Consider the following 25,631-nt stretch of genomic DNA (forward strand, 5'->3'; position numbering starts at 1 on the left):
GGCTGCCTTCTCCCATATGGTGTCCTGGGATTCAAAATAAGTCAGTCTGACCTCTGATTGTAACAATAATAATCTTTATAATAATCTTTACTGTCACAACTAGGCTTACACTAACACTGGAAAAAAGTTACTGTGAAAATCCCCTAATCGCCACATTCCGGCCCCTGTTCGGGTACACAGAGGGAGAATTCAGAATGTCCAATTCACCCAACAGCACGTCTTTCGGGACTTGTGGGAGGAAACCGGAGCACCCGGAGGAAACCCACGCAGACACGGGGAGAACGTGCAGACTCCGCACAGACAGTGACCCAAGCCGGGAATCAAACCTGGGACCCTGGAGCTGTGAAGCAACAGTGCTAACCCACTGCGCTATTAGACACACACACAGCACAGTGGTTAGCACTGTTGCTTCACAGCTCGATTAAGTCATCACAAGAGACATTACAACGGGTAGCCCACCATTGAGTCTGTCTGTGTTGCGCTCTAGTATAACGTGTATCCGAATAGCATGCTTCACTACTGGCCTCACTTTTCGTGTCCCATGCAAATTCCCACGTCCTGTTATTTTTGAAAAGATGCAGAAACGAAAGGCAAGTTCAATTTTAATGAGGCGGATTATGCTGGAAATATTCATCAGGCCTGGGCACATCTGGGGAGAGAGACAGTTAATGTTCCAAGTCTGATACGGCTCACGAGCAGTTCCAGCACTTTCTGTTTTTTACTCCACATTTCCAGCGTCTTTAGAATTAAGTAAAAGAAAAATAACAATCGGTGTTGAGGGTCGGTTTAGATCACTGAACTGCTCTTTACTCCCTCGGAGTATATCAGTGTCTTAGGAGATGGGTAAAAATTCTCTGCTGAGCTAGGAACGTGGAAGGATAGAAGCTAAACGCAATGCAAAGTGTTATTCGTTGAGATGTTTTGTGGGTGGCTTGAGTGGTTTAGGTTATCAAGGGTGGGGACTGAGGTTGATGGTGTGGGTCGGAGCTCAGAATGCAGTCGGGTAGTTTTATTTTTCTTTTTGCAGAGAACCTAACCCGATTGTAAGGGTGGAGACTAAGTTGAGGTTAGGAGAGCAACGATTGATGTTTTTGCTGAGCCATCTTTACGTGCACGTAGGTGGTGGGTGAGTCCAGCTGTTTACCACAGGGCTTAGGGGCAGCACGGTAGCATCGTGGATAGCACAATCGCTTCACAGCTCCAGGGTCCCAGGTTCGATTCCGGCTTGGGTCACTGTCTGTGCGGAGTCTGCACATCCTCCCCGTGTGTGCGTGGGTTTCCTCCGGGTGCTCCGGTTTCCTCCCACAGTCCAAAGATATGCAGGTTAGGTGGATTGGCCGTGCTAAATTGCCCTTAGTGTCCAAAATTGGCCTTAGTGTTGGGTGGGGTTACTGGGTTATGGGGATAGGGTGGAGGTGTTGACCTTGGGTAGGGTGCTGTTTCCAAGAGCCAGTGCAGACTCGATGGGCTGAATGGCCTCCTTCTGCACTGTCAATTCTATTTACCGAGACTGCACATCGCCAATATCCACATTCATCTCGGTACTGCGGCTGAAACTCTGCCCTTCCTCACGCCAAGCCCCTTCCATCTGCTTTGCTGAGTTACTTTGGCCCCGCTGAAGCAATGGGTCAAAAATCAGATTCTGGTTTTCAAATCCCTACATATCCTCACCCCTCCCTGTCTCTGGAATCTCCTCCGAGCCCTCCGAAATATCTGAGCTTGTCTAACTCTGGCTTTGTGTGCCTCAGATTTCAGTCAGTCCACCATTGGAGTTTGTGCGTTCAGCTGCCGTAACCCTAAACTCTGGAGTACCCTCTCTACACCTCCACCTCTCAAACTCGCTATCCTCCTTGAACAGACAAACCCACCTCCCTGACCAAGGCTTTGATCACCTGCCCTAATACCCGCTTTGTGGCTCAGTGTCGTACTTTGTTATATGATGCGCCTGTCGAAGAGACTTGGGCCGTTTCGTTATCGTTAATGATGTCATAAAAATCTAAGTTGTTGTTGTGATGGTGGGGGCCAAGTTTTTGGGGTGGATCAGCTACATACATAATCCTTGTGGGTTCACTCCCTGGACAGCTCTGCCCATTTCTCCCATCCAAGTCTAGTTTGTACCAGTGCAAATTAGCATAAACAATTAAATGGAGATTGAGCCAATAGAGAGGTGCATCAGAGGTTCCAGTCCCACAAGCTCTAAAAAGCGCCAATATCTTCGAATTTCACACAAAGAATAGGTTGTAAGAAGACGATCTGTTGTTCTTGTTCACAATGTAACTGGGGTGGGTGTTCTACAAATGCTCTTAACTATATCAGATTGAATTTTTGACTTTTTCCTCTGGTTGTAATGGAGCCCAGCGGCAAAGTGGTTAGCACTGTTGTTTCACGCCGCCAGGGTCCTCGGTTCGATTCCCGGCTTGGGTCACTGTCTGTGCCGAGTCTGCACGTTTATGCTCACTGGTGTCAATACTTCACCTGAACCTTCTATCGACCCTTTTCATCTCACCCGATCGCATATCCTTCTCTTCCTTTCTCCCTTCATAGAGTTGTAACTGAAAAGGTACTTTGCAATAAAAGCTTAGAATTTTGATCGCTTTACCTTACAGCAGCACAGTGGTTAGTTAGCACTGTTGCTTCACAGCGCCAGGGTCCCAGGTTCGATTCCCAGCTTGGGTCACTGTCTGTGTGGAGTCTGCACGCTCTCCCCCTGTCTGTGTGAGTTTCCTCCGGGTGCTCCGGTTTCCTCCCACAAGTCCTGAAAGACGTGCTGTTAGGTGAATTGGATATTCTGAATTCTCCCTTTGTGTACCCGAACAGGCGCTGGAATGTGGTGACTAGGGGCTTTTCACAGTAACTTCATTGCAGTGTTAATGTAAGCCTACTTGTGACATTAGAATCGTAGAATTTACAGTGCAGAAGGAGGCCATTCAGCCCATCGAGTCTCCCTTGGAAAGAGCACCCCACTTAAGCCCACACCTTCATCCTATCCCCGTAACCCAGTAACCCCACCTTTGTTTTCGACACTTTAGGGCAAGTTATTTTGTCCAATCCACCTAACCTGCACAACTGGGGCAGCATGGTAGCACAAGTGGATAGCACTGTGGCTTCACAGCACCAGGGTCCCAGGTTCGATTGCCCGCTGGGTCACTGTCTGTGCGGAGTCTGCATGTTCTTCCCGTATCTTCGTGGGTTTCCACTGGGTGCTCCGGTTTCCTCCCACAGTCCAAAGACGTGCAGGTTAGGTGGATTGGCCATGCTAAATTGCCCTTAGTGACCAAAAAAGGTTAGGAGGGGTTATTGGGTTACAGGGATAGGGTGGAAGTGGGGGCTTAAGTAGATCGGTGCAGTTTCGATGGGCCAAATGGCCTTCTTCTGCACTGTATGTTCTATGTACTATGTTCTATATCTTTGGACTGAGAGGAAACCGGAGCACCCGGAGGAAACCCACGCAGACACGGGGAGAACGTGCAGACTCCATACAGACAATGGCCCAAGCTGGAAATCGAACCTGGGGCGGTGAAGGAACAATGATAACCACTGTGCTACCGTGCCGGCGATGATGATCTTGCTGTGGCCGGCACTGCTCAAGTTGTGGGGGAAATTCACAGTGCCGTTATTTCAAAGCCCCGTCTGTCCGCCTTCTGTCTTCAATCTGGTAACTCTCACACCTGTCTGTTCCCTTTCAGTCGCTGGTGGATACTTTGATCCAGGTTGAAAGAGATGCCTCGTCCCTGCTCTCCCGATTTCAGGAATATTTGGAATACGAGGATGTCCGTTACTACGTGATGGCCTTTGCCACTGAACACATCCCGGGAGTCATGCAGAGCTCCAAGGGGGTAAACCCGCACACTTTCTAGTTAATGTTTGCTCGGTTCTAAATCCACCAGCGCATCATTGCAAGTTGACAAATTCCTCTCTCCTCTCTGTGTAGGATTTGCTTCCCATTTATCAACAAAACGCATTTGCCCTTTTATCCTCAATTCACATGCCGGGCGAACAGAGTGAACTCGCAAACTTCCTTGTGAAGCAACAGAGTAAGTTTCGTTGAATGATGAAGTGCGGGTGACAAAGGGAAACATTTTGGACTGAGGAAGAACTTGTATTACCCAAAAGCCTTGGGGCGGGAGGGGTGGGGCTCCTCTAGTCAATATTAGCACGTTTCCAAATAGAGTAAGATGGGTTTTCTGAGATAAGGTTCGGCTCTTACTTATTTTTGTTTTTTTTTTAGAGATTTTGCACTTTATCCCATTCTCCAGTCCTTTCTGATGACCTCAGTGATGCCTTCATACCTATAAATTGGGCGGCACGGTAGCACAGTGTCTAGCACTGTTGCTTCATGGTCCCAGCTACATGGCTTGAGATTCCCAGCTTGGGTCACTGTCTGTGCGGAGTCTACAGGTTCTCCCCGTGTCTGCGTGGGTTTCCTCCGGGTGCTCCGGTTTCCTCCCACAGTCCAAAGACGTGCAGGTTAGGTGGATTGGCCAGGCTAAATTGCCCCTTTGTGTCCAAAAAGGTTAGGAGGGGTTACGGGGATAGGGTGGAAACGTGGGGAAGGGGTGGAGGTGTGGGCTTGGGTGGGGTGCTCTTTCCAAGAGCCGGTGCAGACTTGATGGGTCGAATGGCCTCCCTCTGCACTGTAAATTCTACGATTCTATGATACTCCCCAAGAAAATATCCTCATTTTAAACACCTCGGTTGACTCTGCCATGTATAGTCTTCTGGAACAGTGAGTTAGTTCTACAACCTCACGACCCTCTTACGTAGAGTATTTCCCTGGGTTTGGTTCTTGTAGCTCCAGGGCTGGCTTAGCACAGTGGGCTAAAAGGCTGGCTTGTAATGCAGAACAAGGCAGCAGCGGCGGGTTCAATTCCCGTACTGGCCTCCCCGAACAGGTGCCGGAATGTGGCGACTAGGGGCTTTTCACAGTAACTTCATTGAAGCCGACTTGTGACGATAAGCGATTATTATTGTCTGGATCCTTCTCCTAGACGGAAGGGTCATCCCCAATCTGTCATCTCCCATCGTTAGTCTGAATGAAAGACTTGCCGTTTGAGAGCGCCTCTAACAACCGTGTACGTTTCCAGCCAGCCTTGTTGTCAGTAGCACACTTTTGTCAGAATTAGAGCTTCCCTCAAACTGCATAAATTCAACTTGTTTCACGGCTTCGTTTCTGGGCAGGCCCGTCCAAGGTTGCATCACCTCCCATCGAAACCCTCTACGTGAATAACGGTGGTGTATTACCCCCTCTGCGCTGGAACCCTCACTTACCCCTGTTTTCCTTTGAAGATTTTGCAGGGAGCCCGCCTTTCCAACTCCGTGCCCGAGTTCAAATTTTGAACAGTCTCTTCCGCACTCCCTTTCGGGAGCCAGTGTGCAGTAGAGGTTGTGAACCGGTGGTTTATCTTGGGAACCCCCAACCGCTTGAATTTTCTCGCCAAGGCTCCTGAACCCGGTGGCATTTGACAGGTGTTCATCGGTTCTCAGTAATTCTGTGGGACTCGGCGCTGGCGCGAGAGACTGGGCTTTACCTGAGTTTGTACGTTGTGATTGAATTGGATGGACGCGAATTGAAACATTCCCTGTGCGGCAGATCGGCAATCTATCACGAGCACAGGGGAGGACCCCGCAGCATTGATCTGCGAGGCTGGAACGGGCACATTTGGGCTATTGACCCAGCAAAGCTGGTGGCTGAGTGTGGAGGCGTACGGCCCTGCATTTTAACACCTCTGCCACAGTAGTTTTGAGGCTTTCTCCAGAGGCTTGAGCACAAAGGCCGGGTTGACACTTCAGTGGGGTATCGAGGGAGTGCTGCGTTGTCGGAGCTGTCAAACCTGCCTTGCCTTTCTGGTCGCTGTACAAGATCCCACAGCACTATCTTAAAGAAGGGTGGGGGGCGGGGATTTGCATGTGACTAGGCGAATATTTATCCTTCAACTAATGCACTGGAGTATCTGATCATTATCACATTCCTTTTTAATAAATTTAATAAGTTGTGGGGGTGAAACCCACGCCGACACGGGGAGAAGGTGCAAACTCCGTGCAAACAGACAGTGACCCAGAGCTGGGAATCGAACCTGGGACCTCGGCGCCATGAGGCAGCAGGGCTAACCCACTGCGCCACCGTGCTGCCCTCATTATCACATTCCTGTCTCTGGGATCTTGCAGAAATTGTTTGCTGCACTCCCCACATTACACCACTGACCACACTTTGAAAATGCTTAGCCCTGAATGCGAAAGATTTAGGATGTCCTGTGCTCATTAAAGGTGCTATGTGAATGAAATCCTTTATTTATTTGAGCGAAGATTAATTAACGTAAATTTAAAGTACCCAATTATTATTATTTTTTAAATATTTACTGCTAATTAACATTGAGTGTTGCTTTGAGATAAAATAGGATAATGAGGTCATAGAATCATAGAATGTACAGTGCAGAAGGAGGCCATTCAGCCCATCGAGTCTGCACCGCCCTTCGAAAGAGCACCCTACTTAAGCCCACACCTTCACCCTTTCCCAGGAACCCCAGCCAATCTTTTTGGACACTAAGGGGCAATTTATCATGGCCAATCCACCTAACCTGCACATCTTTGGACTGTGGGAGGAAACCGGAGCACCCGGAGGAAACCTACGCAGACACGGGGAGAACGTGCAGACTCCGCACAGACAGTGACCCAAGCCGAGAATCGAACCTGGGACCCTGCAGCTGTGAAGCAACAGTGCTAACCACTGAGCCACCGTGCCGCCCTAACTGGGCAAACCTCAGACTGTTGCCAGGAATCATCCCATCGCTAAGTTGAACACGTGCAGCAAGAGAGGGCTGGAGACTCGGGGGTTATTATTCAGGAACCTTGTTGGGATCTGTGTTTGTTGGGGAGAGACGGGTTGAGTTGCAGCTTTTTTTTGCTTTTGGGATAAGGGTGGGTTCAGATGGGTTGAATGGCCTTCCTCCTCTGAACTCGCCGTGTGTTGGGAGCTTGGACTTAGATATATTCCGTGCTGGAGAGGATTGCTGCTCAGTTCGTAATTAAGCTCAGAGGAGGGGGACAGCGTCTGTTAAAATAATATTTATTTCTGAAGTCGTCAAAATTGCTTGTTTGCAGGAAGATGTTAACATTGAAATCTCTCCGTTTGCAGATAAACATGATGAGTGGAAAGCGGCTAGACTGAAGGTACTGTTTTAATACCTGTCTGCATTAGTTGAAGGATAAATATTCGCCTAGTCACATACGTACGCTGTCATTCTGCCACATGGAGTCCTAAAAACAGCTGCCTTTCAGGGAGATGAGGAGATTCACTACTACCATTTGTACAGATCCCACAAACCTATTCTCTCGGATTGCGAACGTGATCTGGTGCTTATGGCGCCCATTAAGTTGCTTCGCTGCCCTGACTGTGTGGGCCTGGCTGCTTAGTCTTCCTGACAGCTCAAACTTTGTCAAACCCTTCCCTGACTCGTAACGTGTCCGCCACGCCCAAGACCCTTTAAAGGCATTTCGATGCAGAACATCTATTCAGAACGGACCCCTTTCTCCTTGCAAAAGCAAGGATGTTATTGTGAGCCCTTGTGTAACTCTGGTTCAGCCTCAACTGGAGCTCCCCATTCTGGGACCACATCTTCTAGGAAGGATGTGAAGAATTTAGAGAGGATGCAGAATGTTTCAAGAAGAAATCCCGGGGGTGAAGGACTTCAGTTCTGAGGATAGATTGGAGTAGGCAGGTTGTTCTTCTTGGCAAAGAAAAGGTTGAGAGGAGATTTGATCGATGCTGTCAAAATCATGAGGAAGCAAGGCAGAGCAGATAAGGAGAAACTCTGCCCATTGGTGGATGGGTCAAGAACGAGAGAGCACAGACGTGATTGGCAAAGAAGCACCAACAACATGAGGTGCATCGGTTTTACACAGCGAGTGGTTAGGATCTGGAATGTACTGTCTGTGAGTGTGGTGGAGGCAGATTCACACAGCGAGTGGTTAGGATCTGGAATGTACTGTCTGTGAGTGTGGTGGAGGCAGATTCACACAGCGAGTGGTTAGGATCTGGAATGTACTGTCTGTGAGTGTGGTGGAGGCAGATTCACACAGCGAGTGGTTAGGATCTGGAATGTACTGTCTGTGAGTGTGGTGGAGACAGATTCACACAGCGAGTGGTTAGGATCTGGAATGTACTGTCTGTGAGTGTGGTGGAGGCAGATTCACACAGCGCGTGGTTAGGATCTGGAATGTACTGTCTGTGAGTGTGGTGGAGGCAGATTCACACAGCGAGTGGTTAGGATCTGGAATGTACTGTCTGTGAGTGTGGTGGAGGCAGATTCACACAGCGAGTGGTTAGGATCTGGAATGTTCTGTCTGTGAGTGTGGTGGAGACGGTCACACAGCGAGTGGTTAGGATCTGGAATGCACTGTCTGTGAGTGTGGTGGAGACAGATTCACACAGCGAGTGGTTAGGATCTGGAATGTACTGTCTGTGAGTGTGGTGGGGACAGATTCACACAGCGAGTGGTTAGGATCTGGAATGTACTGTCTGTGAGTGCGGTGGAGGCAGATTCACACAGCGAGTGGTTAGGATCTGGAATGTACTGTCTGTGAGTGTGGTGGAGGCAGATTCACACGGCGAGTGGTTAGGATCTGGAATGTACTGTCTGTGAGTGTGGTGGAGGCAGATTCACACAGCGAGTGGTTAGGATCTGGAATGTACTGTCTGTGAGTGGTGGAGACAGATTCACACAGCGAGTGGTTAGGATCTGGAATGTACTGTCTGTGAGTGTGGTGGAAGCAGATTCACACAGCGATTGGTTAGGATCTGGAATGTACTGTCTGTGAGTGGTGGAGACAGATTCACACAGCGAGTGGTTAGGATCTGGAATGTACTGTCTGTGAGTGTGGTGGAGGCAGATTTGAACAAAGGTTTCAAACGGTGCAGTAATCATTCTATAATCATCATGACAAAACTGAAGTAGCCAATTTCCCCATGAACCTTGGGAGTGACATCCCGTATATCAGTGATTCCTGGGTGTGTGAAAGGTGGGAAACTAATATGGGAAAGGAGAAACCCTTTCACACCTGTGCTGTGACTAAATGTCACTGTGTGCTGGAATGAGCTCGCTATGTACTGTTTGTCTGATCTGAGCAGTGAATTGTACACTTGGCATGCACCGACTGCATTGTGTCTCATGCTGATTTCGACATTCCCACCAACAGGAGCACCGAAGAATATTTGAGCGGCTGTGGCTGGCTTTCCTGAAACACAAAGTAAGTTCCATCCAGAATAATGCTTCCTGTGAGTGATATATTTTAACACATTTGCTGGCGATGTGCTCTCGTTTGGCTCAGGGTCGTAGTTCACATGTCCTTTTCACACCTGCAGAGTGTCTTCATTTCCATGTCTTGTTACGACAAAATCAAAGTCAATACTCTCGCCTGACTCTTCCTTCCTGCCACCCCTGTTTACCATTACTTCGTAATCAGAACCGAGTTCGAAGACAAAACGCCCGTCTGACTCTGCCTCCTAACCAATGCTCTGGTAATCGAAGTCAAGACCCTTGTCTGACTCCTCATCCTTACGATCACCCAATGTCTGAAAATGCTCAGGATCTGGGTCACTACCTCTGTCATTAGATATGTGATCAACAACTGTCAACACCTCTTCCTCTGAGTCATTCAGTGCCCAATGAATTTTCCTAACTCCCACATGCTCTAATGTTGGCATCTCACGTGCTAACTGCAGTACTTCCTTCGGATGCTCTGTAATCATGGATGAAGCTACAACCTTCACTCCCGTTAAATCATTCCCCAAAAGTAACTACTCCTTTCACTGGGAATTCCTTAACCGCTCCCAGCATCTACTGGATCTGACACTAAATCACACTCCAATCGCACTTTATACAATGGAACTGGGGTGCAACTTATCCCAGTCACAAATACCTCCGCTTTCACTCGGAGGAAAAAACAAATCCATCTCCAGCACAGGGGTTTGAGTTGCCCCTGTGTCTCTCAAAACTGTTATTGGGTTGGCTACATCTGACGAGAAAAATGGGATGACCTTCCCCTGAGACACAACACTGGCATATCTCTCATCTACTTCATTCCTTACGCCTGCTCCCACAGCAGTGTTTACCTCTGATCTCCTTGGTTGAGTTAACGCTACAGTATGTGCTGTAATATTCTCCACTTACATTCCCTTTTCGGAATCCACCCTTTAAACCTCCACAAGTCCCAATGGGCTTTCCTTGTAACTTCCAACGTGCTGAATGAACATGTCCCACCTTGTTACACTGATGACACCTAGCTTTCCAAATCTCACTTCCACCCGCAGTACCTTCCTTCCTGGTCTGAAGAGCTGATCTCGGAGCATTTCCAGGTATCCATTGAAAAATATTAAGGTAGATAAGTCCCCAGGACCTGATGAGTTCTACCCCAGAATTCTGAAGGAGGATAGAGAGGAAATTGCTGAGGCCTTGACAGAAATCTTTGGATCCTCACTGCCTTCAGGTGATGTCCCGGAGGACTGGAGAATAGCCAATGTTGTTCCTTTGTTTAAGAAGGGTAGCAAGGATAATCCAGGGAACTACAGGCCAGTGAGCCCTACGTCAGTGGTAGGGAAATTAATGGTGAGAATTCTTCGAGACAGGATCGACTCCCGTTTGGAAGCAAATGGACGTATTAGTGAGAGACAGCACGGTTTTGTGAAGGGGAGGTTGTGTCTCACTAACTTGATAGAGTTTTTCGAGGTGGTCACAAAGATGATTGATGCAGGTAGGGCATATGGACTTCAGTAAGGCCTTTGACAAGGCCCCTCATGGCAGAATGGTACAAAAGGTGAATTCACATGGGATCGTGGTGAGCTGGCAAGATGGATACAGAACTGGCTAGGTCATAGAAGGTAGAGAGTAGCAATGGAAGGGTGCTTTTCTGACTGAAGGGCTGTGACTAGTGGTGTTCCGCAGAGATCAGTGCTGGGACCTTTGCTGTTTGTAGTATATATAAATGATTTGGAGGAAAATGTAACTGGTCTGATTAGTAAGTTTGCAGACGACACAAAGGTTGGCGGAATTGCAGATAGCGATGAGGACTGTCTGAGGATACAGCAGAATGTAGATTGTTTGGAGACTTGGGCGGAGAGATGGCAGATGGAGTTTAATCCGGACAAATGTGAGGTAATGCATTTTGGAAGGTCTAATGCAGGTAGGGAATATACAGTGAATGGTAGAACCCTCAAGAGTGCTGACAGTCAGAGAGATCTGGGTGTACAGGTCCACAGGTCACTGAAAGGGGCAACACAGGTGGAGAAGGTAGTCAAGAAGGCATACGGCATGCTTGCCTTCATTGGCCGGGGCATTGAGTATAAGAATTGGCAAGTCATGTTGCAGCTGTATAGAACATTAGATGGGCCACACTTGGAGTATAGTGTTCAATTCTGGTTGCCGCACTACCAGAAGGATGTGGAGGCTTTTGAAAGGGTCCGGAAGAGATTTACCAGGATTCTGCCTGGTATGGAGGGCATTAGCTATGAGGAGAGATTGAATAAACTTGGTTTGTTCTCACTGGAACGAAGGAAGTTGAGGGGCGACCTGATAGAGGTCTACAAAATTATGAGGGGCATAGACAGGGTGGATAGTCACAGACTTTTTCCCAGGGTGGAGAGGTCAATTACTAGGGGGCATAGGTTTAAGGTGCGAGGGGCAAGGTTTCGAGGAGCTGTACGAGGCAAGTATTTTTACACAGAGGGTAGTGGGTGCCTGGAACTCGCTGCCGGAGGAGGTGGTGGAAGCAGGGACGATAGTGACGTTTAAGGGGCACCTTGACAAATACATGAATAGGATGGGAATAGAGGGATACGGACCCCGGAAGTGCAGAAGGTTTTAGTTTAGACGGGCAGCATAGTTGGCACAGGCTTGGAGGACCGAAGGGCCTATTCCTGAGCTGTACTTTTCTTTGTTCTTTTGTTCTTTATTCTCTAACCTGGCTACCTTCCTTCCTCTCACTCTCCCACTTCCTAACTTTTCAAAATGATGGGGACAATGGTGCAAAGTTTTAAGTTTATGGATTAGCTTGTAATCGTCAGCCACAATTGCTGTTTGCCGGCAGTTTGCATCCTCTGGTCTTCAACATGGCTTCTTATTATAAGTAGGTACGTTAGGAAATTCTTAAACTCCTCTAAGAGAATGAGCTCTCTCAGAGCTTCATAGGTAAGTTTAAATTAATATGCCAGGGGAATGGGAACCTACGCAAGGAGTCAGAGAAAGAGGGAGCAAGGACAAAAGGGAACTATGAGGACATGAGGCGTGAGTTGGCCTTGATAGATTGGGGAGAGTTACTTAAAGGGATGACAGTGGATAGACAATTGCAAACATTCAAGGAGCGCAGGGAGGAACTGTTCATTCCTGTCTGGCACAGAAGCAAAGGGGGTAAGAGGGCCAATCCATGACTTAAGAAGGAAATTAAAAATAGTATCCGATACAAGGAAGAAGCATACAGATTTGCCAAGAAAAATAATAGGTCTGAGGATTGGGAGCAGTTTAGAATTCAGCAAAGAAGGACAAAGGGATTGATTAAGAAGGGGAAAGTACAGTACGAAAGGAAGCTTGCAGGGAACATAAAGACTGACACTAAGAGTTTCTATAGATATGTGAAGAGAAAGAGATTGGTAAAGAGAATTATAGGCCTCCTACAGACAGAAACAGGGGAATGCATAATAAGGGACAAAGAAATGGCTGAGCAATTGAATACATACTTTGGTTCTGTCTTCACAAATGAGGACACAAATTAGATCCCAGAAATGTTGGAGAATGAAAGGTTTAGTGAGAGGGAAGAACTGAGGGAGATCAACATTAGTAGAGAAATGGTGCTGGGAAAACTGATGGGATTTAAGACGGATAAATCCCCAGGGCCTGAGAATCTGCATCCCAGAGTGCTTAAGGAGGCGGCTCTGAAAATAGTGGATGCATTGGTGGTCATCTTCTGGGATTCTATCGACTCTGGAACTGTTCCTGCAGATTGGAGGGTAGCTCACGTCACTCCGACATTCAAAAAGGGAGGTAGAGAGAAAGCAGGGAATTATAGACCAGTAAGCCTAACATCGGTAGAGGGGAAATTGCTTGAATCCATTATCAAGGACTTTATAGCAGAACATTTAGAAAGCAGTGGCAGGATCAGTCAGAGTCAGCATGGATTTATGAAGGGAAAATCATGCTTGACAAAGCTGTTGAAATTCTTTGAAGAGGTAACCGGTACAGTTGACAAGGGGGAGCCAGTCGATGTGGTATATTTGGACTTTCAGAAGGTGTTTGACAAAGTCCCGCATAAGAGATTATTGTGCAAAATTAAAGTGCATGGGATTGGGGGAAATGTATTGTGGCGGATAGAAAACTGGTTGGCAGAGAGGAAACAAAGGATAGTGAATAATGGCTCCTTTTCAAATTGGCAGGCAGTAACCAGTGGGGTACCACAGGGACCGGTGCTCGGACCCCAGCTATTCACAATATATATTAATGATTTGGATGAAATGTAACATCTCAAAGTTTGCAGATGATACCAAATTAGGTGGGAGGGTGAATTGTGATGAGGATGCAGGGATCCTACAGCAAGATCTGGACAGGTTGGGCAAGTGGGCAAATCAATGGCAGATGCAGTATAATTTGGATAAGTGTGAGGTTATTCACTTTGGAAGCAAAAACAGGAAGGCAGATTACTACCTGAATGGTTGTAAATTGGGAGAGGGGAGTGTGCAGTGGGACCTGGGTGTCCTTGTGCACCATTCGCTGAAGGTAAGCATGCAGGTGCAGCAGGAGGTAAAGAAGGCTAATGGTATGTTGGCCTTCATTGCGAGAGGTTTCGAGTATAGAAGCAGGAATGTGTTGCTGCAATTGTACAGGGCCTTGGTGAGGCCACACCTGGAGTATTGTGTGCAGTTTTGGTCTCCTCCTCTGAGGAAGGATGTTCTTGCTCTCGAGGGAGTGCAGCGAAGGTTTACCAGACTGATTCCAGGGATGGCGGGACTGTCATATGAGGAGAGATTGACTAGGTTATGATTGTTCTCGCTGGAGTTCAGAAAAATGAGGGGGGGGGAATCTCATAGAGACGTATAAAATTCTAACAGGACTGGACAGGGTAGATGCAGGGAAGATGTTACCAATGATGGGTGTGTCCAGAACCAGGGGTCACAGTCTGAGGATTCAGGGTAAACCATTTCGGACAGAGATAAGGAGACATTTCTTCACCCAAAGAGTGGTGAGCCTGTGGAATTCATTACCACAGGAAGTAGTTGATGCTAAAACATTGAATATATTCACGAGGCGGCTAGATATAGCACTTGGGGAGAATGGGATCAAATGCTATGGGGAGAAAGCAGGATTAGGCTATTGAGTTGGATGATCAGCCATGATCGTGATGAATGGCGGAGCAGGCTCGAAGGGCCAAAAGGCCTCCTCCTGCTCCTATGTAATCTCAACTTCCAATGTCATCTCAACTCCCAATGCCATCTATTAAAATTGTTCTGCTCAACCCTTTCAAATTCTGCATAAGTCTCTCCCAGCTGGTGCCTCAAAGTCTGAATTTGAATCTTCCCACAGTCTTCCCCTTCCTAGAGAAAAGAGCCTGGTCTGTTCAATCTTTCCTGGTGCGTATAGAACATAGAACAGCACAGAACACGCCCTTCGGTCCTCGATGTTGTGCCGAGCAATGATCACCCTACTCAAACCCACATATCCACCCTATACCCGTAACCCAACCCCCCACCAACCTTACTTTTTAGGATGCTACGGGCAATTTAGCATGGTCAATCCACCTAACCCGCACATCTTTGGACTGGGAGGAAACCGGAGCACCCGGAGGAAACCCACGCACACACGGGGAGGACGTGCAGACTCCACACAGACAGTGACCCAGCCGGGAATCGAACCTGGGACCCTGGAGCTGTGAAGTATTTATGCTAACCACCATGCTACCGTGCTGCCCCAGGTATGACCACTCCTGGGATCATATTTGGGGCTGGTTTAGCACAGGGCTAAATCGCTGGCTTTTAAAGCAGACCAAGGCAGGCCAGCAGCACGGTTCGATTCCCGTACCAGCCTCCCCGAACAGGCGCCGGAATGTGGCGACTAGGGGCTTTTCACAGTAACTTCGTTTGAAGCCTACTCGTGACAATAAGCGATTTTTATTTCATATTTCTCTGGTGCCTCTGTGACCTTGTTCTCACTCGGACACCAGAGCTGACCTCAGTGCTCCCAGGGTTGCGCAACTAGAGTTCAATACAAGTTTAATATAACTTCTTGTGGCTGGCATGGTGGCGCAGTGGTTAGCACCGCTGCCTCAAAGCGGCAAGGACCCGGGTTCGATCCCGGCCCCGGGTCACTGTCTGTGTGGCGTTTTCACATTCTCCCCGTGTCCCCGTGGGTCTCACCCCCACAACCCAAAAAGATGTGCCTGGTCGCAAAACTGGCCACGCTAAATTGCCCCTTAATTGGGGAAAAAAAAAAGAATTGGGCACTCTAAATTTATTTTAAAAAATGATAACCTCTCGTGCTGTTCTCTGAAGTCGCTCTTCTTTACTGTGCGAGCAGGTCGTGGTGAGTATCATAATTGGAACTATTCTTGTGGACTTCTGTTTTCCTTTCAAATCAACCTACCTGAGGTACTAGACTGTAATCAGCTTTATCCTCAAGTCGCTCTCCTGATTTTGTCTATGGAACATTAGGTTTTTATAAAATAAATTTAGAGTGCCCAATTCATTTTTTCCAATTCAGGGGCATTTAGCGTGGCCAATCCACCTACCCTGCACACCTTTGCGTTGTGGGGGTGAAACCCACGCAAACACGGGGAGAATGTGCAGACTCCACACGGACAGTGACCCAGAGCTGGGATCGAACCTGGGACCTCGGCGCCGTGAGGCAGCAGGGCTAACCCACTGCGCCACCGTGCTGCCCCTGTGGAAACATTAGTTGATTCACATCTCTGCAAGCGGTTGAGCAGTTATTTTGAAAGTTATAAAGGTATTTTGAGCAGTAAACAGGATGTGTATTTCTGCGACATCACAGAACTCTGGTGGTGACTATAATGTAGTCACTGCGGAAAACAGTTTAACGCTGGTGGTGTTATTGTCTTTTAAAGTTGCTGTTTTTAAAAAAAAAAAAATCTTGTATCAATACTCAAAGAGGAAGAATATTCAGGGCTATGCAGAAAGAGGGGAGAGTTTTATTATCTTTACTCTTTGATGGGATAAGGGTATCTGGCAAAGATAGCAATAGTTGTCCATCTCTAATTGACCTTGAACTGAGTGCTTTTCTCAGCCAGTTTAAAGGGGGGGCAGTTAGGAGTCAACCACATTGCTGTGGGTCTGGAGTCACATGTAGGCCAGACCGGGTAAGGACGGCAGATTTCCTTCCCTAAATGACGTTAGTGAACCAGATGGGTTTTTACGACATTCGACAATAGTTTCACGGCCACCGTCGCCGAGACTAGCTTTCCGCTCGGGGTTTATTAATTGAATTTGAATTCCACCAGCTGCTGCGGTGGGATTTGTGCCTCCCGGAACGTCGGCCTGGGCCTCTAGATTAATATTCCAGTGAGATTATTATCGTGCCACTGGCTCCCCGTGATGTAAATGGGGCTAATTGGATAGCTCTTTCCAAAGAGCTGATCCAGGTTCGATGGGCTGCATGGCCTTCCTTTGTGCTACAAGATTCTAACATCAAATTTCCTATTTCATCTTTGTCTCGCAAACCTCCTCCTCCCCAAATCTCTCTAAGTAAGCCGATATCAAGGTATTTTGCTAGCTCTGCCAAGAGGGATTTTTTCAGCCATGATTGAATGCTGGAGCAGACTTGATGGGCCGAGTGGCCTAATTCTGTTCCTATGTCTTATGGTCTTTTGGGAACCTCTCCTTGTGGGATTTCCCGCTCACGACCTCACGTTGGCACTCAAAACAAAAGTGCGGATTTTGGAATGTTTCAGTTTTCGGAATTCCGGATAAGGGCTGCTCAACCTGTACTGCGATATCATTTCAGCGCCGTTAGTGTTGCTGTTTGTCATTTAGCAAATTTGGAAATATCATGGGGCTGTGCTTGGAAACAGATGTCCAGCTGTGAGCATAAAGCAGGAAGGTATCTTTTTTGAAAAATAAATTTAGAGAACCAAATTATTCTTTTCCAATTAAGGGGCAATTTAGCGTGGCCAATCCACCTACCCTGCACATCTTTTTGGGTTGTGGGGGTGAGACCTATGCAGGCACGGGGAGAATGTGCAAACTCCACACGGACAGGGGACCGGGTTCGAATCAGGGTCCTCGGTGCCGTGAGGCAGCAGTGCTAACCGCTGCGCCACACTGCCGCCCTGCAACAGCAAGGTATCTATTGTCCCACACAGTAACAATATCTTGCGAATCGCAGTAAACGCCTCCACAGAAGTGGAGGTGGATGGAAACCACACAAAAAGCCCAGAGTGAGGAAATTAGTCCTCGGGACCCGTGATGACCTCCTAACGACCCCCCCCACACCCAGCCACATTTTCACAGCAGGCAGGCTTACAGCTGAAACCAGCTTTTCAGTTTTCCCTCGGGACCCGCTCATTGCTGGCAGTGTGTGTCAGAGGACATTCAGTCACAATGGAACTCGATCGTGGTCAGATAGAAGAAGCAAATGACTCGACCACCCCGTGAGAATCAAACTTGTCTGTTTCTTTTTATCGATACTGATAGTTAAAGGATATAATTGTTCAGCCTTCAGCGTTGCCAGTCAGCACCACCATCAAAGTTAAATTGATCTATTTTTACAAGGGAATGAAGTGAACTGAAAGCTTTGCAGCCTCTTGAGCCATGGGGGTTGAAGTGTGGTGCGCTTGTCATTCAGCATGCTGTGTCCTTCACCATCGCTGATGACTGAACCTCAGAATTAACTGTAGAGTGAATCTCGGCGCGTTTGTGTAAAGCTGCGCTTCCTGTTATTGTAACACAGGTTGTGACGTAGTTTATATTACACAGAATGCAAGTCCAGCCTCCAAGGTTGGAGTTAAGTGTTGTGAAATTCAAAATTGGTGGCCCTTCGGCCTTCCAAGCCTGTCCCGGTCATGACACTAACCTTGGCCAAAACCCTCAGCACTTCCTTGTGCCGTATCCCTCTGTACCCATTCTATCCATGTATTTGTCGATGCCTTTTGAACGCCGTTAATGTATCTGCTTCCACAACCTCCCCTGGCATCGCATTCCAGGCACTCGCCACCCTCTGCGTAAAAAACCTGTCTCGCACACCTCCCCTAACCATTGCCCCACGGGACCTTAAACCTGCCCCCTGGTGACGGACCCTCCACCATGAGAGAGTGCCTGCCCATCCACTCTATCCATGCCCCTCATAATCTTGTAGACCTGTTATCAGGTCGCTCCTCACTCTCCGTCTTTCTAATCATAGAATCATAGAATTTACAGTGCAGAATGAGGCCATTCGGCCCAGCGAGTCTGCACCGGCCCTTGGAAAGAGTACCCTACTTAAGCCCACTCCTCCATCCTATCTCCATAACCCAGTAACCCCACCTAATCTTTGGACACTACAGGGAAATTTAGCATGGCCAATCCACCTAACCCGCACATCTTTGGATTATGGGAGGAAATCGGAGCACCTGGAGGAAACCCACGCAGACATGGGGAGATCATGCAGACTCCGCACAGTGACCCAAGCCGGGAATCGAACCTGGGACCCTGGAGCTGTGAAGCAACTGTGCTACCGTGCCCCCGTAATGAAAACAGTCCGAGTCTGTACAGCCTCTCCGCATAGCTAACATCCTCCAGACCAGGTAACATCCTGGTAAACTTCCTCTGCGCCCTCTCCAAACCCTCCACATCCTTCTGGTAGTGTGGCGACCAGAATTGTGCGCAATATTCCAAGTGCGGCCTTACCAAGGTTCTATACAACTGGAGCATGACTTGCCAGTTTTTATATCGACTGCCCCGTCCATTGAAGGTAAGCATTCAGGGCAGCAGGGTAGCATGGTGGTGAGCATAAATGCTTCACAGCTCCAGGGTCCCAGGTTCGATTCCCGGCTGGGTCACTGTCTGTGTGGAGTCTGCACGTCCTCCCCCTGTGTGCGTGGGTTTCCTCCGGGTGCTCCGGTTTCCTCCCACAGTCCAAAGATGTGCGGGTTAGGTGGATTGGCCATGCTAAATTGCCCGTAGTGTGCTAATGAAAGTAAGGTTAAGGGGGGGGTTGTTGGGTTACGGGTATAGGGTGGATACGTGGGTTTGAGTAGGGTGATCATGGCTCGGCACAACATTGAGGGCCGAAGGGCCTGTTCTGTGCTGTACTGTTCTATGTTCTATGTATGCTTTCTTGAATACCTTGTCCACTTGTTCTGCCACTTTCCAAGGGCAGCACAGTGGTTAGCACTATGGCTTCACAGTGTCAGGGCCGCAGGTTTGATTCCTGGCTTGGGTCACTGTCTGTGCGGGGTCTGCACGTTCTCCCCGTGTTTGCGTGGGTTTCCTCAGGGTGCTCCAGTTTCCTCCCACAAGCCCTGAAAGACGTGCTGTTAGGTGAATTGGACATTCTGAATTCTCTCTCTGTGTACTCGAACAGGCGCCGGAATGTGGTGACTAGGGGGATTTTCGCAGTAACTTCAATGCAGTGTTACTGTAAGCCTACTTGTGACATTAAAAATTATTGTTATTACTTTCAAAGATCTGTGCACCTCCACGCCCAGATCTCTCTTAATTTCTATATTGCTAAGAGTTTTGCTAGTTATGGTATATTTCCCCTCTATGTTAGATCTACCAAAATGCATTACCTCCCATTTGTTCGGATTAAACTCCATTTGCCGTTTCTCTGCCCAAGTCTCCAACCTATCCATGCCCTGCTGTATCCTCTGACAATCCTCAACACAATCTGTCACATCCCCAACCTTGGTGTCACCCGCAAACTTACTAATCAGACCGGCTACATGGGTGAGCATTGTGAGGAATGACCACGGAGAGCACAGACAAATTGCCGGATTAACGGAGTGCTTCACCGTTGCCGTGCACCGCCATGCCTAGCCCACAAGTGACTCCAACCTCTCATTGCGTGATTATCTCTTGGTGCTCTGGGAAGTACCCCACATAAGCTGACTGGTTGGAGAAACAATTGATATGCGAGAAAGGACCAGTTTCAGCACGGTGGGGCACTCGAGAAGGGCAGTGACTGTGGCACGGTTAGCGATGTAACAGGTTTTAAGCAAGTCTAGTTAAAGGGAAGGTGTTCCACCCTATCACAGGATTTTGCACATTAAAAAAAAAATCTTTATTGTCACAAGTAGGCTTACATTAACACTGCAATGAAGTTACTGTGAAAAGCCCCTAGTCGCCACACTCCGGCGCCTGTTCGGGTACACAAAGGGAGAATTCAGAATGTCCAATTCACCTAACAGCACGTCTTTCGGGACTTGTGGGAGGAAACCGGAGCACCCGGAGGAAACCCACACAGACACAGGGAGAACGTACAGACTCCGCACAGACAGTGACCCAAACCGGGAATCGAACCTGGGAGCCTGGCGCTGTGAAGCAACAGTGCTAAACACTGCTACAGTGCTGACCATTTCATTCCCTCCACCTTTTCCCTGCCCCTCTACTTGCTTTCAACCTGATGAATCTCCCAATTCTGGTGAAATGTTAACCCTGTTTTTTGATCCTCGGCATTTTAATTTTCTGCTTGCAACTGAAGGTTAAGAACTTTAGTCAGAGGTGCAGCACGGTGGCATAGTGGTTAGCACTGCTGCATCGCGGCGCTGAGGTCCCAGGTTCGATCCCGGCTCTGGGTCACTGCCCGTGTGGAGTTTGCACATTCTCCCCATGTCTGCGTGGGTTTCACCCCCACAACCCAAAGATGTGCAGGGTAGGTGGATTGGCCACGCTAAATTGCCCCTTAATTGGAAAAAATTAATTGGGTGCTGTAAAATTAAAAAAAAAAAAGAACTTTAGTCAGGGACAAGGCCACATGGATTGCAGGGGTTCATGGGACAGAAACAAGCGATGGACGATAAGTGCCGGTCTTGTGAGTGCCGTCCACATCCCATGAAAGAAGATTTTTTAAAATGCGTCATCAAACCCGAGCTTGTTAGAGTCTAATTATAGGGTGTGTGGTCAGGGATATTTTGATGGCAGCCTTCAAAGGTCACATCTGATCATCTTGAAATTCATGACGATGGCCGGGTTTATATGAATTATCATTTGATATAATGCAGCAGACCAGTTGTGTGAGAACACCCCTGTTGCCAGTCAATATATATATTATAAAGGTCATTGTTACAAAAAAAATTACTCGGGGCGGCACGGTGGCACAGTGGTTAGCCCTGTTGCCTCACGGCGCCGAGGTCCCAGGTTCAATCCCGGCTCTGGGTCACAGTCCGTGTGGCGTTTGCACATTCTCCCCGTGTTTGCGTGGGTTTCTCCCCCACAACCCAAAGATCTGCAGGTTAGGTGGATTGGCCTCGCTAAATTGCCCCTTAATTTGGAAAAAATAAATAAATGGGTACTCTAAATTTATTTTTAAAAATCACTCGGTCCGGAAGCACACGGAGGTTTAGTGACAGTAAAGAATGGGATTCCGCCACAGAAATACCACTGAAGATTTGAAACAGCACTTTGTTTATTTACACAGCTATCGAATAATCTTTACAAGAAGGTGCTGATGATTTTGCACGAGTCCATTTTGCCACACATGAGCAAGCCAAGCCTGATGATTGATTTCCTTACGGCAGCTTACGAGATAGGTACGTGAACAAGGATGTGGAGTACTGTCATTTTAAAGAAAACACAGTTCTGGCTGAGCGTCTCTTTTTTTTGGTTCACTGGGGGCTTTGCTGGTAAATCCAGCATTTATTGCCCATCTCCAATTGCCCTCGAGAAGACGAACCATCTTCTTGAGCCGCTGCAGTCCGTGTGGAGTAGGTGTACCCACAGCGCTGTTGGAAGGGGAGTTCCAGGATTTTGACCCAGTGACAGTGAAGGAGCGGCGATATATTTCCAAGTATAATATATAATCTTTATTATTGTCACAAGTAGGCTTACATTAACACTGCAATGAAGTTACTGTGAAAATCCCCTAGTCGCTACACTCCGGCGCCTGTTCGGGTACACAGAGGGAGAATTCAGAATGTCCAATTCACCTAATAGCACGTCTTTCGGGACTTGTGGGAGGAAACCGGAGCACCCGGAGGGAACCCACGCAGACATGGGGAAAAGGTGCAGACTCTATACAGACAAGTGACCCAAGCTGGGAATCGAACCTGGGTCCTTGGCGCTGTGAAGCAACAGTGCTACCCAATGTGCTGCCATGCTGTCCAAGTCTGGGTGATGTCCAGTTTGGAGGGGGAACTTGCAGTTGATGTCCCCATGCTGCCCTTGCCCTCGGTGATACACAGAGCTGTCACTGTGTCAGTGGTGGTGTGTATGTTTAAGATGGTTGACTGAGTGCACTGCTTTGATCGTAGGCAGAGTTCACTTCCTGATAATGGGGATCGACCTGCCCAGTGTCTGATTATACAGTGGAATGGTTTGGAAATGGGACACTGGGCTCCCTTACTTCCTGAATCACACCAAGCCCCCCTCCAACCAGTAACCCCTATGTTCACTGCGATATTTCCCACATCATAACAGGAACATCACTTTAACAGTATATCACTGGCTGTAAAAGGGCTTTGGGACATACTGAGCTCATGAAAGGTGCTCTGGAAATGGAAGGCATTTTTGTGTCTCTGCTATCATTGGAGACCCTCTGTGACCTCATCCCTAATTCCTCCATCATGTCAAACCAGTCCCCCCCCCATCCTCCCAGGTCCCCTGAGTCACTGGGCCATCCCTCATCCCAACGTCAGACCCGGCGTCCTGTCTCCTCCTCCTGATGTGCCTCAGAATGCTCCTCTGCACCCCAGGGGCAGGCGGCGAGAGTAGATGCCAGGAGTGAGTCCTGGCCTGTGCTGTTAGTGAGCCCCGTTCTCGGTGAAAGGTTTAACCGACACTGTATCTTTGACTTTTGCAGGAGGAGCCATTAGTCTACTCGCCTTGAACGGACTCTTCTATCTTATCCATCATCATAACCTGTAAGTTTCTCCTGTCTTGTTGAATATCAGCGGTTAATGAACCACAACCACACCTCCAGCTGCAGTTATAATTGCTTCAGAGATTTCTTAACTGTAAAAGGGCAGGTTGCTTTCGGGACGATTTGAATTTTTGTCTGTTTTTGAATTTTGAAATGTTTGTGTTTTTTGTTTTGTGCGTGCGTGTACAGGGAATACCCAGATTTTTACAAGAAGTTGTACAGTTTACTGGACCCGTCTGTGCTGCATGTGAAATACCGAGCGCGATTCTTCCACCTGCTGGATTTGTTCTTATCCTCCAGGTCAGTACCTGCACTCACGTGACCAGCTCGCCAACTGATTTCGGCTTCTCTTTACACCCAAGTACAAATTCTACGCCACGTTACCAAACCCTGTGTGTTTGGTTAGATTTCTGTGATTCCTGCTCTGATTTCTGTGATTCCTGCTCTGATAGCACAAGCCGATAAAATCGGTATCTTCACTGCAGCCGATCGCTTTGACAAGTTCATTTGCTTGTTTGTCTTCCCCTTTCAATGTATGTTCCCCTGACTCCAGCCATTAACACATTTTGCAGCCCCCCCCCCTCCCCCAACCCCACCTTTAGTGGCAGATGCTTGACCCTAATTCCCTGCCTAAAATGGTAGTGGATGAAAGTATTCTGCCTGGAGGTCGGTGACCAGTGGTGTCCCGCAGGGATCTGTATTGGGACCTCTGCTCTTTGTGGCATTTTAGAAATGCCTTGGATGAGGAAGTGGAAGGGTGGGTTAGTAAATTTGCCAGCGGCACGAAGGTTGGGGGAGTTGTAGATAACGTCGAAGGCTGTTGCAGATTACATCAGGACATTAACAGGATGTAGAGCTGGGCTGAGAAATGGCAGATGGAGTTCAACCGAGATCAATGTGAAGTGATTCATTTTGGAAGGTCGAATTTGAATGCTGAATACAGGGTTAAAGGCAGGATTCTTGGAAGTGTGGAGGAACAGAGGGATCTTTGGATCCACGTACATAGATCCCTCAAAGTTGCCACCCAGGTTGATAGGGTTGTTAAGAAGGCGTATGGTGTGTTGGCTTTCATTAACAAGGGGATTGAGTTTAAGAGCCGCGAGGTTTTGCTGTAGCTTTATAAAATCCTAGTTAGACCACACTTGGAATATTGTGTCCAGTTCTGGTCACCTCATTATAGGAAGGATGTGGATGCTTTGGAGAGGGTACAAAGGAGATTTACCAGGATGCTGCCTGGACTGGAGGGCATGTCTTATGAAGAAAGGTTGAGGGAGCTAGGGTTTTGCTCACTGGAGCGAAGAAGGCAGAGAGGTGACTTGATAGAGGTGTACAAGGTGATGAGAGGCATGGATAGAGTGGATAGCCAGAGACATTTCCCCAGGGTGGAAATGGCTGTCACGAAGGGACATTAAGGTGATTGGAGGAAGGTATAGGGGAGATGTCAGAGGTCGGTTCTTTATACAGAGAGTGGTGGGTGTGTGGAATGCACTGCCAGCAGAGGTGGTGGAGTCAGAGTCATTAGGGACATTTAAGCGACTCTCAGACAGGCACATGGACAGCAGTAAATTGAAGGGGTGTAGGTTAGGTTGATCTTAGATTAGGATAAATGGTCGGCACAACATCGTGGGCTGAAGGGCCTGAACTGTGCTGTACTGTTCTATGTTCTAACCCCTTGGCATTTCCCCCCACTCTATCAAGACCCATCTGTTCTACAAACCGCCTAGTCTTGTTTCAGCGTGTCTCTGCAGCTGGAAACCTGTCCATGTCTGAGTGCAAACTCGAGCCACGGAATGTGACAGCACAGGAGGTGGCCACTCAGCCCATCCTGCCCAGACCAGCTCTTTGAACGAGCTATCAGACTAGTCTCAGTTCCTCTAGTCTATCCTGTGACTCTTCGGAATCTTTTATTCTTCCAAGTATTTGTTCCGTTCCCTTTTGAATCGGAAACTCCGTCCACTGCCTTTCCAACTCATAATAGTGTAAAATAAAACGTTTCCACGTGCAACCTAATAATAATCTTTATTAGTGTCACAAGTAGGCTTACATTAACACTGCAATGCAGTTACTGTGAAAATCCCCTAGTCGCCATATTCCGGCGCCTGTTCGGATACACAGAGGGAGAATTCAGAATGTCCAATTCACCTAACAGCACGTCTTTCGGGGCTTGTGGGAGGAAACCGGAGCACCCGGAGGCAACCCACGCAGACACGGGGAGAACGTGCAGACTCCGCACAGACAATGACCCAAGCCGGGAATCAAACCCGCGTCCCTGGAGCTATGAAGCAACTGTGCTAACCACTGCGCTATTTTTATTTGCTTTGTTAAAAATAAATTTAGAGTACCCAATTATTATTTTTTTCCAATTAAGGGGCAAATTAGCGCGGCCAATCCACCTACACTGCACGTCTTTGGGTTGTAGGGGTGAAACCCACACAGACACGGGGAGAATGTGCAAACTCCACACGGACGGTGACCCAGGGCCGGGATTCGAACCCGGGTCCTCAGCGCTGTAGGCAGCGGTGCTAACCACTGAGCCACGTGCCGCCCACCACTGTGCTGCCATGCCGTACCTCCCGTTCTTTTGTT

At 48.1% G+C, this 25,631-nt stretch overlaps 1 protein-coding gene across 2 annotated transcripts in view; it reads left to right on the plus strand.

Moving 5' to 3' along the window:
- The window catches only part of noc4l (nucleolar complex associated 4 homolog), a 46,610-nt gene that overhangs the window by 8,310 nt on the left and 12,669 nt on the right, over positions 1 to 25,631 (plus strand). For both annotated transcript variants that reach the window (XM_038804972.1, XM_038805055.1), the window contains exons 5-11: positions 3,687 to 3,836; positions 3,932 to 4,034; positions 7,133 to 7,167; positions 9,193 to 9,243; positions 21,606 to 21,717; positions 22,986 to 23,046; positions 23,235 to 23,345. In XM_038804972.1, the coding sequence (XP_038660900.1) occupies positions 3,687 to 3,836; positions 3,932 to 4,034; positions 7,133 to 7,167; positions 9,193 to 9,243; positions 21,606 to 21,717; positions 22,986 to 23,046; positions 23,235 to 23,345 (623 nt within the window). The remainder of the gene's footprint in view (positions 1 to 3,686; positions 3,837 to 3,931; positions 4,035 to 7,132; positions 7,168 to 9,192; positions 9,244 to 21,605; positions 21,718 to 22,985; positions 23,047 to 23,234; positions 23,346 to 25,631) is intronic.

This window comes from Scyliorhinus canicula, chromosome 1, assembly GCF_902713615.1.
Source record: "Scyliorhinus canicula chromosome 1, sScyCan1.1, whole genome shotgun sequence".
In the NCBI taxonomy this organism is placed as follows: Eukaryota; Metazoa; Chordata; class Chondrichthyes; order Carcharhiniformes; family Scyliorhinidae; genus Scyliorhinus; species Scyliorhinus canicula.